The sequence below is a fragment of the Xenopus laevis genome, chromosome 2S (genome assembly GCF_017654675.1).
Source record: "Xenopus laevis strain J_2021 chromosome 2S, Xenopus_laevis_v10.1, whole genome shotgun sequence".
NCBI lineage: Eukaryota > Metazoa > Chordata > Amphibia > Anura > Pipidae > Xenopus > Xenopus laevis.
The window spans coordinates 149,988,346-150,003,185 of NC_054374.1; the positions used below are offsets into that span (position 1 = coordinate 149,988,346).

General features: G+C 39.2%; 1 protein-coding gene across 2 annotated transcripts in view; it reads left to right on the forward strand.

Annotated features, from left to right (window-relative positions):
- xpo4.S (exportin 4 S homeolog) overlaps positions 1-14,840 on the forward strand; it is a 100,661-nt gene that overhangs the window by 49,092 nt on the left and 36,729 nt on the right. For both annotated transcript variants that reach the window (XM_018250288.2, XM_018250289.2), the window contains one exon: positions 4,583-4,695. In XM_018250288.2, coding sequence (XP_018105777.1) covers positions 4,583-4,695 — 113 coding nt within the window. The remainder of the gene's footprint in view (positions 1-4,582; positions 4,696-14,840) is intronic.

Below are 14,840 nucleotides of genomic sequence, written 5' to 3' on the forward strand. Positions count from 1 at the left end.
TATATGCAGGATTTGTGCAAAAGGCAGTTTTTTTGTTAGATTTTGTTTGTACTGGAATCAGTTATTTGAGTGAGCTCTAATACATCTGCAAGGAAAGGAAGCCCCCCCCATAAGATATATTGGATCTAACTGTCAATGAATATCTGACACCCAATTCCTGCATGAAGACAGATTGAAGAGAAACAGAACAGATGCTGAGCTCTCATTGTATTTAGAAAGTTTCTTATTTCAGTGTGATGAAGCTTATATTAAATTTTCAAGTTTGCGATCGTTCCCCTTTAATAACAGTGATTCTGTCTCAGCTTAGTGTGAGGGATGGAGGGGCGTAGATCCTGAAGTGTATACTCCTTTTCTGTTGGTCATATTTTAACTGAACCAATATTACGCATGCTGGATCCCAGGATTGTCAGCTCCCTAGTCAATTTTCTTAAGAATATGTACAAACAAGTGAGAGGAACAGTTCTCCTCTTGGTACCATGAAAACTCGTTTGCCTACTACATTGAGGCCACTTTTACCTTTCTGCATTTTCCACCCAGCTGGACGATACTATATATTAGCATTCAAGGCCACCGCAAAAAACAAACCCCCCTCCCTCTGTAGACCCAATCACTGCCCTGACCATGTTAAGCAGTAAACAGCTGTATATGACTTTATAACCTTACATGTAACTGAATGATGTGTGCACTACTCCCCTGTCACATGCTTATAAGGGATGTGACTTCCATACCTCTGGTATAAATAAGCCACAGTATTATATTACCTTTGTCTCTGTTAATCCCTTATGATATTATTGTATTTCAACATCCCTTGGAGTCCTTTTGGCTGAGTGTATTGTAGATGAGTTTAGCACAATGTCCACCAGGAATGTAGCAGACAGATTTACGCTCCATTTAAAGCTAACTTTGGGTGGCCGATATTAGCGGTGCATTGTTTCAGAAGATGCTGCCCGTTGTTAATACACAGAGGCACAGTGATCAAGTGCTTTACAAAAGGTCAGTGAGAATGCCTAGAGGTTCTGTTGTATGTGGACCTTTCAATAACTATTTATGTTCTACCTTCTCTTTCTCTTCGCTGGTTTTTCCTTTGTGTTTCAAAATAAATGAGCCATTTTGGTGCTTTCTTAGATCTGAAAAAATATAACTTTTTGGCATCTGTTTTAACTTTCTGCCAGTGTCTATTCTGGTTTCTCCAGGTAAACCAACTAAAACTTGCCTTGATTAAGTTGCCTGTATTTTTCCATATGATCATAGCTCTGAATGGGATTGGTGTGATTAGTTTAATCACGGAGACCGTCCCAAGATTAGTGGGAACCTGCAAATTAATTCTCCAAAATTAGCACATTTGATCATTATAATCTGCTATCATTTGCTTGCAACCTAAACTAACCTGGATCTGTAGCAATCTGCCATTCTAAAGGTTATTTAGGCCACCCAATCGGAAGCACCCTGTGTGAGTAGTATGTTTTGGGCCATAGTTATAAAAGTTAAGACTTTATACAACTAAATTGCATTGGCTGTATCCTATACATATGGTCTAGCATCTTTGTTTTTTATTATGTGAGTTTATGATGTTTGCTGTTCTTAATTCAGCATTTTTAAGCAATTACTGAAAGGGGCTTGAGACCTGGAGAGCTTCTATTGAAAATGTGGTTTTGGTTTAAAATATAAGTATAGTCTCTCTAAGTACTTGCACAATTAAATGGAGCACTGATCCTAAAAATATCTAATTATTTGTTTGATCACCCCAGTACCATCACACAATTTTCCAAATAGCATATTGGATATATGAATGAAACAGCACATGTATTCATTATATCTGTACTAACTGGGAGTTAAACTTATTTTTCTTTAAATCATTACTATCACATACAGTGGTTTGAAAAACTATTTGCCCCCTTCCTGATTTCTTATTCTTTTGCATGTTTGTCACACAAAATGTTTCTGATCATCAAACACATTTAACTATTAGTCAAAGATAACACAAGTAAACACAAAATGCAGTTTTTAAATGAGTGTTTTAAATGGGTTTTTATTATTTAGGGAGAAAAGAAATCCAAACCTGTGTGAAAAAGTAATTGCCCCCTGAACCTAATAACTGGTTGGGCCACCCTTAGCAGCAATAACTGCAATCAAGCGTTTGCGATAACTTGCAACGAGTCTTTTACAGTGCTCTGGAGGAATTTTGGCCCACTTATCTTTGCAGAATTGTTGTAATTCAGCTTTATTTGAGGGTTTTCTAGCATGAACCGCCTTTTTAAGGTCATGCCACAACATCTCAATAGGATTCAGGTCAGGACTTTGACTAGGCCACTCCAAAGTCTTTATTTTGTTTTTCTTCAGCCATTCAGAGGTGGATTTGCTGGTGTGTTTTGGGTCATTGTCCTGCTGCAGCACCCAAGATCGCTTCAGCTTGAGTTGACGAACAGATGGCCGGACATTCTCCTTCAGGATTTTTTAGTAGACAGTAGAATTCATGGTTCCATCTATCACAGCAAGTCTTCCTGGTCCTGAAGCAGCAAAACAACCCCAGACCATCACACTACCACCACCATATTTTACTGTTGGTATGATGTTCTTTTTCTGAAATGCTGTGTTACTTTTACGCCAGATGTAACGGGACGCGCACCTTCCAAAAAGTTCAACTTTTGTCGCGTCGGTCAACAAGGTATTTTCCCAAAAGTCTTGGCAACCATTGAGATGTTTTTTTAGCAAAATTGAGACGAGCCTTAATGTTCTTTTTGCTTAAAAGTGGTTTGTGCCTTGGAAATCTGCCATGCAGGACGTTTTTGCCCAGTCTCTTTCTTATGGTGGAGTCGTGAACACTGACCTTAATTGAGGCAAGTGAGGCCTGCAGTTCTTTAGATGTTGTCCTGGGGTCTTTTGTGGCCTCTCCGATGAGTTGTCTCTGCGCTCTTGGGGTAATTTTGGTCGGCCGGCCACTCCTGGGAAGGTTCACCACTGTTCCATGTTTTTGCCATTTGTGGATAATGGCTCTCACTGTGGTTTGCTGGAGTCCCAATGCTTTAGAAATGGCTTTATAAACTTTGAAATTGAACTCAGGTGTGATAAACCACAGTTAAGTTATTTTTTAACAAGGGGGGCAATCACTTTTTCACACAGGCCCATGTAGATTTGGAGTTTTTTTTCTCCCTTAATAACGTAAACCTTCATTTAAAAACTGCATTTTGTGTTCAATTATGTTATCTTTGACTAATAGTTAACGGTTTTTGATGAGCAGAAACATTTAAGTGTGACAAACATGCAAAAGAATAAGAAATCAGGAAGGGGGCAAATAGTTTTTTACACCACTGTAAATCTGGAAATTAGTATAATCATTTCTGGTTGCCAAAATGTCCAGAAAGCAGTTTAAATTATGTTTTGTTCAGATATATAAAGATTTGGACAGGCTTTTGTTTTTGGTTATTTTTATTATTTTTATTATGTTGATAGATGTCCAGAGCTTTAAAACCTTGATTTTTAGAAGTTTCACAGAAAGCAATTCAAACCCCAAGGATCCGAACGCTGTAAAAAGTGCCTGAATTAATATAAATCCTAAATAATTAGGCTGGATCCTTTTGGTGCTTCCATTATTTGAAGAGATGTGTACAGTACATGCAGTTTACTTTATACACATGTTTATAGATTCCTATGGATTTTATTTCCATATCTTTAACTGTTTTAACTTTAACATACCGTTTTAATTGGCATCTGTTTTGACAATCTTTACAGATGATTACATGCCAAAATATTGTGTACTTTCTATAAATTACATGTAGCTAGACTACAGCTCAAAAATGTTGGTTTTATATTTTACCGAAAAGCATTTAGAATGTAGTTTAATAAGAAATCAAAGCATTGGCATAGACAGAGATGACTTCGGTTGGAAGAGATCACTTTAGGAAGCAGAAGGTTAATGGGGATACGTTTGAAGTGCATTACTCTTACAACACTGTATGGGCTGTAAAAGGCATCAAAAGAAGACATTCCGATTTTGCTTCCATTTGTGTGACCTGGCTGTCATCCTCTTGTTACCAGCACTGTGCACATCTATAAATAGTGTCATTGTACCCCCTTATCTCCACTTTGCTACTTGAGTGTGTTTAAAGCTTTAGAGGTCACTAGCCATACCTTCTGCTTGCCCCAATTTAACTCCTCCACACACCAAGCCCATGATAAATGTTTAGTAAAGCTTGCTTTAACTTTGCAAGAGGATGATTTGTGGCAGCCCAACAAAGGCTTCCATTTTCCATAAATCGGAGCACCTGTCGTGGGCGGTTGCTCTTTCCAAACCTGCTCCTGTCACATTAGTCCCACTGCTTATCATAGTGACTGTATCGCCCTGGCACGCCACATAATAATGATCAAGTTGTTATCTAGCATTCTTTAAGCATTCTTATTTTCAGTACTTAATACCTTTTATTCCTTGGCCTCATGCAGGAATTATGCCGTGTATGTGAAGAGGCTTAAAGTCTGTTTCCATTGCATTCTTTTTCAGTGGGTGCTGGTGTAAGTGGGACGTTTCCCCCCCCCCCTTCTTTAAAGACAAGTAGGAATGTTATTGTTGACCTTGACACCAGATAACTGGGCAGACATTATATAGCAATGTTCGAGTCCTCCCAAAATGTGATATTGAAGCCTACAGAGTCCTGGCGAGAGACCCTCCTGGACAGCAGAGTCATGGAGCTTTTCTTTACTGTAAGTCATGGATTCTCTGCATTGCTCTTGTGCTGCTTGATCTCTGACCAGTACCTTTCATCTTGCAAAGGAAACTAGCCAGGGGAGCTTTGTTTACCAACATGTAAGAAGGTAAGTCTCCTCCCATTGCGGCCAAATTTTTAATAGGATCCACAAATGGGCTTTAAGATAAATTCATGTTATTCATCATGTATCAAAGCAACTGATGTTCGGGAAAGGCCACTTTGGAACACCTGTTAGATACTGAACTGATGATACTGAAAGGTGCTGGGTTTTGACGCTCCCTGTTAGCTGGAGAGTGATGTAGTCTATCTCCAGTTTGGATGAATGTTCAGTAAATGTTTAAAAAAAAAAAAAAAAAAAAATCTTACCCATTTTGGCTTTTCCCTGCTTGCAGTCTGGGCATATGGATATAAATATATTCTGCCAGGATCCGATGCTGAAGGAAAGACTTTCCTTCTGGCCAAAATTGGTATTGCAAATGATTTAACCTGCAACAAATTTTGACCAAAGTTGAGGCAGACCCCCCCCCCCCTTTATAACTAAATAAAAGTGTATGACTTTTTGAGAAATAAGTATCTGTTTTTTGACTTCCCACATTTTGTCTCTTTAATTAAAAACATAAAACAAGGCTTTCCAATGTACATGGGGGTGCTATGCAGAAGGACACTTAGGGGCAGATTTATCAAGGGTTGAATAGTAAACTCGAATTTTCCAGTTTCAAAATGCACACATTTGAATTTTAATCCCCCTATTCTAATGTAAATTCTAATGTGAGATTTATCACATCTCGACCATGGAAACAAATTGAATATTCGCCACCTAAAACCTGCTCAGTTCATGTACAAGTCAATGGAAGAGGTCCTTTGAGCCATTTGGAGATTTTAATAGCCTTCCTGGCATTCAATTTTTTTTGGGTGAAAAACTAGATTCGTATGAATTGAATACGGACCAGATACAATTAGAAATTTCAGGTCGGAACCATTCAATCGAATATTAGAAATTCATATTTTTTGTTAACCTCTCAGTCTAATTGTGAATATATTCAAATAAAAAAAAATTCATGATTCATGATTTTGAAATTCAACCTTTGATAGTTGAGCCTCTTAAACTCCTTGTTGGGGTTTGTGAACCTGTGTCCCTCCAGAGATGAACAAAATCTTTAAACAACCACTGCCAGTTTTTTGCTCTTATTTGTTGCTTCGGTGTGCCCCCATACTGTCACCAGTTATATAGAGTTTCTGTGATTTGTGGTGTAAATATTTTTGTTTGTGTACATGTGGAAACAAAAGCTCGAGACATTTTTCTTAAAGTGATTCAGATCTTTCTTTTTGGCACAGTTTGATTTTACTGAATGGTTTCACCAAGCCCTTGCTGTTCATGGGTGCTGCCAATAGGGAGGCATTTACTGGTGTCTGAAAAGTGTGTATTGGGTTAGATTATTTTTTTGTTTTAAAAGATGTCCCACTTCAGGCTATATAACCAAATAACCGTATCATGCAACCACGGCAAATCTCAGCACTACACTGTTAATTATTTCTCGGTCACTTTTCCTTTTTATATTAGGAAATAATTGTCATTCTGCTTCATTTCAGACATAGAATATATTATATTAGAATCATAATTCAAAATTGGCACGGAATTGGAATTTCTCTTGTCATGTGTTCTGGGATAATATTTACATGAAAGTGACAAAATTTTCCCTGCACTGGGGGTAGTAAACAAGGAACTGGTTTTTGGGATACCATGAAGGATTCTCTATAGAAAAGGAATTACCCCAGGCTGAGCCATAACTACAGAGGAAGCAGACCCTGCAGCTGCAGGGGGGCCCAGGAGGTATAGGGGCCCCATGAGGCCCTAATGCATGTACAATTTCAATAAATATTGGTAAAACAGGTCAACCTTTAGACATTTTGGGAGCCTGAAAAATAATTTGCTGTAGGGCCCAGTAATATCTAGTTACATCACTGACTCCAGGAGATTAATCGGTCTATTACAGTAAACACCATTTTCTATTGTATGTGCCCAACTCACAAAAGAATGTTGCAAGGGTTCCAATGAGTAAAAGTGACAGAATTAATCTGGTGGTGTGCTTTGTGCTTACAGACATGGCCCCTGTTCTTATCCCTCTTAAACCAACAGAATATTCTCTACAACTTTTAGCATTGCAGATCTGAATTGATCAACTGAGATGAGTATTATAGTAAAAGGATTCATTTTAGAGTGGCCAATGTTTTCTTTTAATCATCTTTAATGTTTAACGTTTGGTGTATTATAAGTATATTGGCTTGGGGTTTGTCCAAATTCTTCAGGATACTTATTGTTGAAATAAAGATTCTGTTATAAATATACTTAATTTAAGGCCTGAAAGAACAGTGTATTAAACGTGTGTGTGTGTGTGTATATATATTGTGGGGCTTCACTTGCTGGTAGGCTGCAAATGAGGCAACTTTACACACCAGGATCAGTTTTAGGGCTTCCTGCCCACATTTATTTCCACTCCCTGGGTAAAGGTAACCGAAGAAGAAATAGTTCAACAGAAAAATCCAACCTTTTGGTTAACACAAAGCAAATGCTTTGGTTTCTCTCCTGAAGCCTACGGCAATCCGTCCCACCCTACTCTTGCGGGTTCCCAGTAAGACCAGTCCCGGATCATCAATTACAAAAACCTTGCAGAGAGAAATAGTGTTTCTCTGCTAACAGCACTACTGGTCTCACCTCAATAACAATATGCACAGTTGAACTGTAACTCTAGTAAAGAAGACACTTTTAGTTACAAAGTTTGTACAAAATATGCATAAGCTGACGTGCCCCGTCAAGGCAGTGTCCATGCGTCAGTCCTATACTAAGTGAAGAAAAGAGTGTTATCTTTGGGGGGAGAAAGACCATACCTGCTTTTCTCTTTATTTAGCATGATCTCTTCCAAAGACACCATTAAGCGGGGTTTGGGAGGGCTGGCATTAAGGAGAGAGCCACCTCCCCATAATATTTAGAAAAAAAGTCCAAAGTAATGCAGCTCATCCCTTTTCATTGGGTGCACATGGGTCCGGCCTGTTATACATATTCCACTATATAGAATAGTTCAGAAGGACCTACACTCCTTGTACAGCGAATCAATGTATTTTACTCAACAACAAAAAAAAGATGAAGATGACAAGTGCTGAGGTACATTTTGTAGTTTGTATATTAAGCCTGACCACGTGCACCCAATGAAGGATGGGAATATAGTAACCTTCATAAAAGTATAGATGTTTGTTTTCACACTTCAAGGATAATTGTGTGTAATATATATATATATATATATATATATATATATATATATATACTATTTTGGATTCGGCCAAACCCCTGAATCTTTTGTGAAAGATTCGGCCGAATACCAAACCAAATCCGAATCCTAATTTGCATATGCAAATTAGTGTTGGGAAAGGGAAAATTGTTTTATTTCCTTGTTTTGCAAACAAAATCTAACAAATAACTGCATTTTGCACAAATCCTGCAAGTAAAGAGACATCATGTGATTTTAATAGAGTGAGCTCTAGACAAAAGGAGCCCTCCTATAAGATATATTGGATCATTCATCTGACACCCAACTCCTACATGCAGACAGAATGAAGAGAAATGGAGAGTTACCGTGAACTTTATTATTTCAGAAACAATGCAGCATTTTTAATTGATTGTATTTAGAAAGTTTCTTATTTCAGTATGAGGAATTTATTTCAAATTTTCATATTCGCTATAGTCTACTAGAAAATCTTTTAAATATTAATAAACCAAATGAACTGGTTTTGCCTTTAATATAGATTAATTATATCTTAGTTGGGATCAAGTATTGGGTATTGTTTTATTATTACAGAGAAAAAGGAAATCATTTTTGAAAATGTGGGTTATTTGATTTTAATGGAGTCTATGGGAGACGGCATTTCTGTAATTCGGAGCTTTCTGTATAATGGGTTTCCGGATAACAAATCCCATACCTGTATAATCTATATGAAATGACTTAGAACCTAAGTACTTGGCTCTCTTGAGTCTCTGTGCCTTATCAGAAATGTCTGCCTGGCAGCTCACTTATAGCTAACTCAGCTGGACTGGCAAATGTCATTAGCTAAAAAGCTGATAGAATGGTTCTGCCACTGGCATGTGTTTATATAATTTACTAGTGTACCATCAAGTGCAGTGTACAAGGTACTGTGATATTATGGAAAAGTCTGTATTTTAAATATATGTCCTTGAATAGGGCACTGTGGAACGGCTGTCTCTGATAGGCTCCATTTTAAACAAGTTATTTGAAAGGAAAATGTGCAAAAGGGCAAAATTTAGGGGGTTATTTATTAGTCAGATTTTTTTTATCAATGGCCTTTTAATGGGGAGAAACCGTTTTTTTAGTGGAAAAAAAACCCTCAAATTTTTCGGGTTTGATTAAACCCCAAGGGTGTTAAAAGTCAAAATAAAAAAGTACTCCAACTTAAACCTGCCGAGTTCCTGTAGAAGTCAATAGGATAAGTACTGAAGATGTCCATATCATGCAGTGATCTGAAGATTTCTTGGTTTTCGGGCATCAAATCTGAAAACGTCTCAGTTTTCGTGACAAATCCGCAAAAGTAGTGGTATTCAGATTTTTTTCACGAGAAAAACATAAAAGAAGAACAAGAAATTTTCAGGAAAATCTATTGATAAAGGGAAAAAAAAATCCGTGCTGATTTGGTCTGGGTAGTTTCACAAAGTTTGGAGATATTTTCGGATTTTGATAAATAACCTCCTTATTATTATTTGTTCGGCAAATAGCCCCCCCCCCAGTGGGTATAAATGCCTACTCTTTAACCCTGGCCAGAACAAGCCTGGGGTGATTTCTCTCTGATCATTACACCAACATTTTGGGGGGGGAATTCACAAAAGTGTTGGTAAAATAAATAACCCAGAAGTGGTGGTCGACAAATTTGTAAAATGTTGTACAAACAGCAAATTCACAAAGGCAGATGTTACCATCTCTGAATGTCTCGTAAGTCTGTCAATTTTCTAAAATGTCGTATATCTTTTCATCGTACAAACGACATTTACCAAGACTTTTTAAAAGACAATTTGACTGACATTTTCATTTTGGAGAGGCTTAAGTGTCTGAAAAATTGTCGGTAAAAAAAAATGAGTTTACGAGTAATTCATAAAAATGACGGGAAAAGTGGCGCTGAAAAAACCACGCCCACTTTTAACGACACTAATTCAAAAGTGTAGTACATGTCGGAAAATTGGCGGAGAAATGCTCTGTGAATTTGTCGGCTGTTGCTACGACACTTTCTACGACATTTTAAAGACATCTTTCCGTTCCCGACACTTTTGTGAATTCCCCCCTTTGACTTTTTACTAATAGAAACCCTTGTGGCCCTCCAGGTCTTTTGCATGTTCAGTGGACTAGTCAGAAATTTTACTCCGGTAACGCCATTTTGGAGATGTTTGGATCCTTTTAGCACTGGATTTAGTCATCAGTCTTCTGCAGGATTTTCGGAACTGCAGTTAAACCTTCCCCTCTATTTGTTCCACTGTACATACAACATTCTCCATTAGTCACAAACGAACATGTGGCTTTTGTAAGGCTTTGCTTTTGTTGGACTCTGCCGTATCTTTCTTTCATATTACTTGCTCTTCATATCAAACAAATCCTCCCAGCAGTCGCAGGCACCAATATTCAACATTCACTTCTAATTCTGATTCTGATATTTGTTTCTGACTTTTTTTGGTCTAGTTCTGTATTCCAGCTTTTGTGTTCTATAGTAATCAGTCTATTTTCACTTTCTTTAAATATTCATCATCGTGTATTTATATAGCACCAGCAAGTCACACAGCACTTTACATTGATTTAGAGCAGTGATCCCCAATCAGTGCCTCGTGAGTAACCTGTTGCTCTCCAAACCCTTGGATGTTGCTCCCAGTGGCCTCAAAGCAGGTGCTTATTTTTGAATTCCAGGCTTAGAGGCAAGTTTTGGTTACATAAAAACCAGGTTTACTGCCAAAAAGAGTCAATATTAGGGGCTACCAATAGCAACTCACAGCCGTTATTTGGCACCCCCAGGAACTTTTCTTCATGCTTGTGTTGCTCCCCAATTTTTTACATTTAAATGTGGCTCTCGGTAAAAAAGGTTGGGGATCCCTGATTTATAGCAAGCAAGGCTTACAAGGGTTACTGAATAAAAATAGGATCAGAAGGCCCTACTCATAAGAGCTTTATCTATTTATGTGACCTGCATTTACATTGGGGGGTGCTGGTGCATTTTATTCTATGTATTTAGCAGCAGCCGGTGCATTATCCTCAATATTATGTACAGGGCCGGATTCCTGGGTTTATTGCCCCCTAGGCTGCATGGTCCTAGTGCTTGCCCACCTTTGCATTCAGCCCCGGAGCCAGATTTACATAATGGGCACCCTTAGGCTCGCTGTTGTTCATCACCCCCCTCCTCTCACATTTATTCAATCAAATTCATCGGGACTAGAGCAATGGGGATTGGTGCACCGGCAATTTAAAAAACTTTTGTATCTCCTGCGCATTCCCCAGTGTTTCTGAACCAACGCAGGTGTGGTTGGGCAGCATGCTACCCCCTAAAATCCTGCCCCTGGCCTAGGTGGCCTCTCCACAAATCCAGGCCTGTTCAGCCCCAGCACGAGCAAACCCGCCAATTACTTGTGTATATATAGAGAACGTGGCTGGGAGGCCAGTCACCCCTAATATTTTGCCACCCTATGATTATGTAGCCTTGGCCATCTGTCATGGAAAAGATACATTATAACGGGCCATGTCAGCATGTCATGTAGCTATAGATTCTTCCTTTCTCCAGTGAATGACTGCTATTTTCTGCTTGCTTGAGGGGGATTTATAATCTGGAAAACAGTTGACCTATCTGCAGCACTAACATAAAACATATGATGGAATTGCTCTCATTAAAGCTATTTTTATTAACGGAAATACTTGATCATGTTCAAGCTGAAATCATCTGCCTGTTTCTACTGCCAGCAAGCAATTTCCGTTAAATAACAAAAGCCTTGCATAGAGTAAGTATCTCCCCCTGCCCAAACAGCACAAACTTTGCCTTCCAAATCTGCCTAGTTTTTTTTACCTGTTGAAAACAGCACAGTAGAGAGGTGGGATTGAAACTGCCATCTCACACTACTGAATCTTCTCTTGCAAGTGATTCCAGACATTTGCAAATTAACCCAAATCTGGGTTGGCTTCAACTGCTCATGCTCAGTGTAGGTGATCATTTTCAGGAGAAGATTCAGGGACAGGTTTGGGGGGAAAACTGGACAGGTCCACACGGTGGAAGGAATGGAAGTTTTCATGCTCATTTACTACTGACGACAAGCTCCTTGGCAGAATTCAGGTGTTTCTCAGGTGGCTGAGAACATGTTCCATGGGCCACCAGCTTTATATACCAATGCTGCAGAACCCTTAAAGCTTATTAAAAGACAAATTCTCTTATATTATAGTCTTTAGAAATGGCCTCAGCTGAGGCAAATCAGATGTCAACTTCCACTTAAAGGAATTCTGTCATGAGTTTTATGATGTAGTTTTTTCTAAATTACACTGCAAATAATTCACTCAACAATATAACATTTCATTCCTGAACCAGCAAGTGTTTATTTTATTAAGTTGTAATATCTGTGTGTAGGTGCCATCTCAGGTCATTTTGCATGGTCATGTGCTTTCAGAAAGAGTGAGCACTTTAGGATGGAACTGCTTTCTGACAGGCTGTTGTTTCTCCTACTCAATGTAACTGAATGTGTCGCAGTGGGACCTGGATTTTACTATTGAGTGCTGTTCTTAGATCTACCAGGCAACTTCTCTTGTGTTAGGGAGCTGTTATCTGGTGCTGCCCCTGCAATAGTTCCCCTCAAAGCCGCCTCCAGCCCCGTGAAACTGCATTGACCTGACCCTCCACCACTGCTTAAAGATCTTCTGTGCTGTTTCAGTGATGCTGGGCTGGGGGTGGCGTGATCCTTTCATAGGCTGATTATGAACAAAAACAGGACTTCGGCCTATGGAAAGATAAATCGGCCCCCAGCCCAGCTTCACTGAAGCAACACGGAAGATCTGTTCATCGTGTCAGCCGGTCTGCTTCACCAAGGTTCACGGGACTTTGAGGGGAACTAACTATTCTGGGTGCAGCACCTACTTGACACTGATGCATTTCTATGATTTTTATAGGAAGAAGTCGCAGTGGGACCTGGATTTTACTATTGAGTGCTGTTCTGATATCTACCAGGGAGCTGCTATCTGGTTACCTTCCAATTCTGTTGTTAGGCTGCTGGGGGGGAAAGGGAGGGGGTGATATCACTCCAACTTGCAGCACAGCAGTAAAGAGTGACTGAAGTTTATCAGAGCACAAGTCACCTGACTGGGGGCAGCTGGGAAACTGACAATATGTCTAGCCCCATGTCAGGTTTCAAAATTAAATATAAAAAAAAATTGCTCTTTTGAGAAACTGATTCCAATGCAGAATTCTTCTGGAGCTGCACTATTAACTGATGCATTTTGGGAAAAAAAAACATGTTTTCCCATGACCGTTTCCCTTTAAAAAAAAAAAAAAAATTCCAGTAGGTTGCAAAAGAATGTTCTTTGCACTTGGTAACCAATGTCCTCATCAGTATTTTCTTTCTGTACTTTTGCAGTTGGAGGGAGTAAAGGGAAAGTTAACTGCATTAAGACAGTAGGTGGGTGAAAAACATGGACTAATTTATGGCTTGTCTTCAGCCTTTACCAGTACAGAGAGGCAGCAAGCTGCTCGTTGTGTCTAATATGCAGGTTCTTGGGCAAGACAAGGTCTACCATGTGCCCAGTCGGGTACTTTTTTATGATTGGTGCAAACCATATAGTCGCGGAGCAGGCACGCTCTGAACAGCTGTCTAGACATAAAAACAGCTGCTGCTGTCAGCTGTGAGACCGCTTCTGCAAATATCCTCTGATTATTGCACTGCTTAACCCCTTACAGACTTTCCTGGGCTGTTAGTGCTCGGGGACTTTACTTTGCATCACCAAATATATAAGCACATATATAACTATATATAATCTAAAAATCTAATATAATATTTAAAATAAAAATCTTTTATCATGCTGCTCTGGGTTTTCTGTATCTATCTAGCACTGCTCATCCCCCTTGTATCTGTACACGGTACACCAATCCTTTCAGTGGGAGCACGCGGGCTCTTTATATTGCCGGGTGCACAGCCAGCTCGTGCATAATCCATCAGCTTGTTCTATGGCACAACTTTGATCTTCATGTCCATAAAGCATAGTATAATTGCTGCTCTGTTTATATAACACCAGTATATTCCAAATCTCCGCACTAACACAAAATATAATGGGAATGGTCCCTGTGCAGGAGAGAAGTTGCTCTAGCACTTGTCTCTAAACTTTTTATCCCTTTTCTTCGGGTCAGGGTACACGCTCAGATTTGGGGAGATTAGTTGCCCGGCGACAAATCTCCTCTTCTTTGGGGCGACTAATCTTCCCGAACTGCCTCCCGCCGGCTAGAATGTAAATCGCCAGCGGGATGGCACTCTGAGCACTTAGTTTTCAGAAGTGAGGCAACTTCGGGAAAACAAAGCGCTCCAAGTGCCATCCCGCCGGCAATTTACATTCTAGCCGGCAGGAGGCTGTTCGGGGAGATTAGTCGCCCCCCTGAAAAGAGGAGATTTGTCATCAGGCGACTAATCTCCCCGAATCTGACCCTTCGTGTGAGGAAAAATGTACTAGCTGTGTATAAAAGAGCAACACGAGCCAAATAAATAGAGTATGTATTGAAGATATTTTACTGCCTATAATTTTAATTAAGAAAAAAATATTCCTTTTATATTGCACCACTAAACAATTGTTGTTTTGTTTATTACATATTATCCTCCGCACAGTAGCTTGCAGCCTATATAGTAGTGTTGCTACTTAGGTATCATTAGCCCTGTTCATCCCTTCTGCTGACCTATAAAGTGACACTACAGTTAAGTTAATACAAAAATTATACCTAGAACCACATACAGGTGTGGGATCCGGTATCCAGAAACCCATTATCCAGAAAGCTCCGGATTACGCAAAGGCCGTCTGCCATTTGCTCCATTATAATTAAAAAAATCCAAATTTTAAAAAATGATTTCCTTTTTCTCTGTAA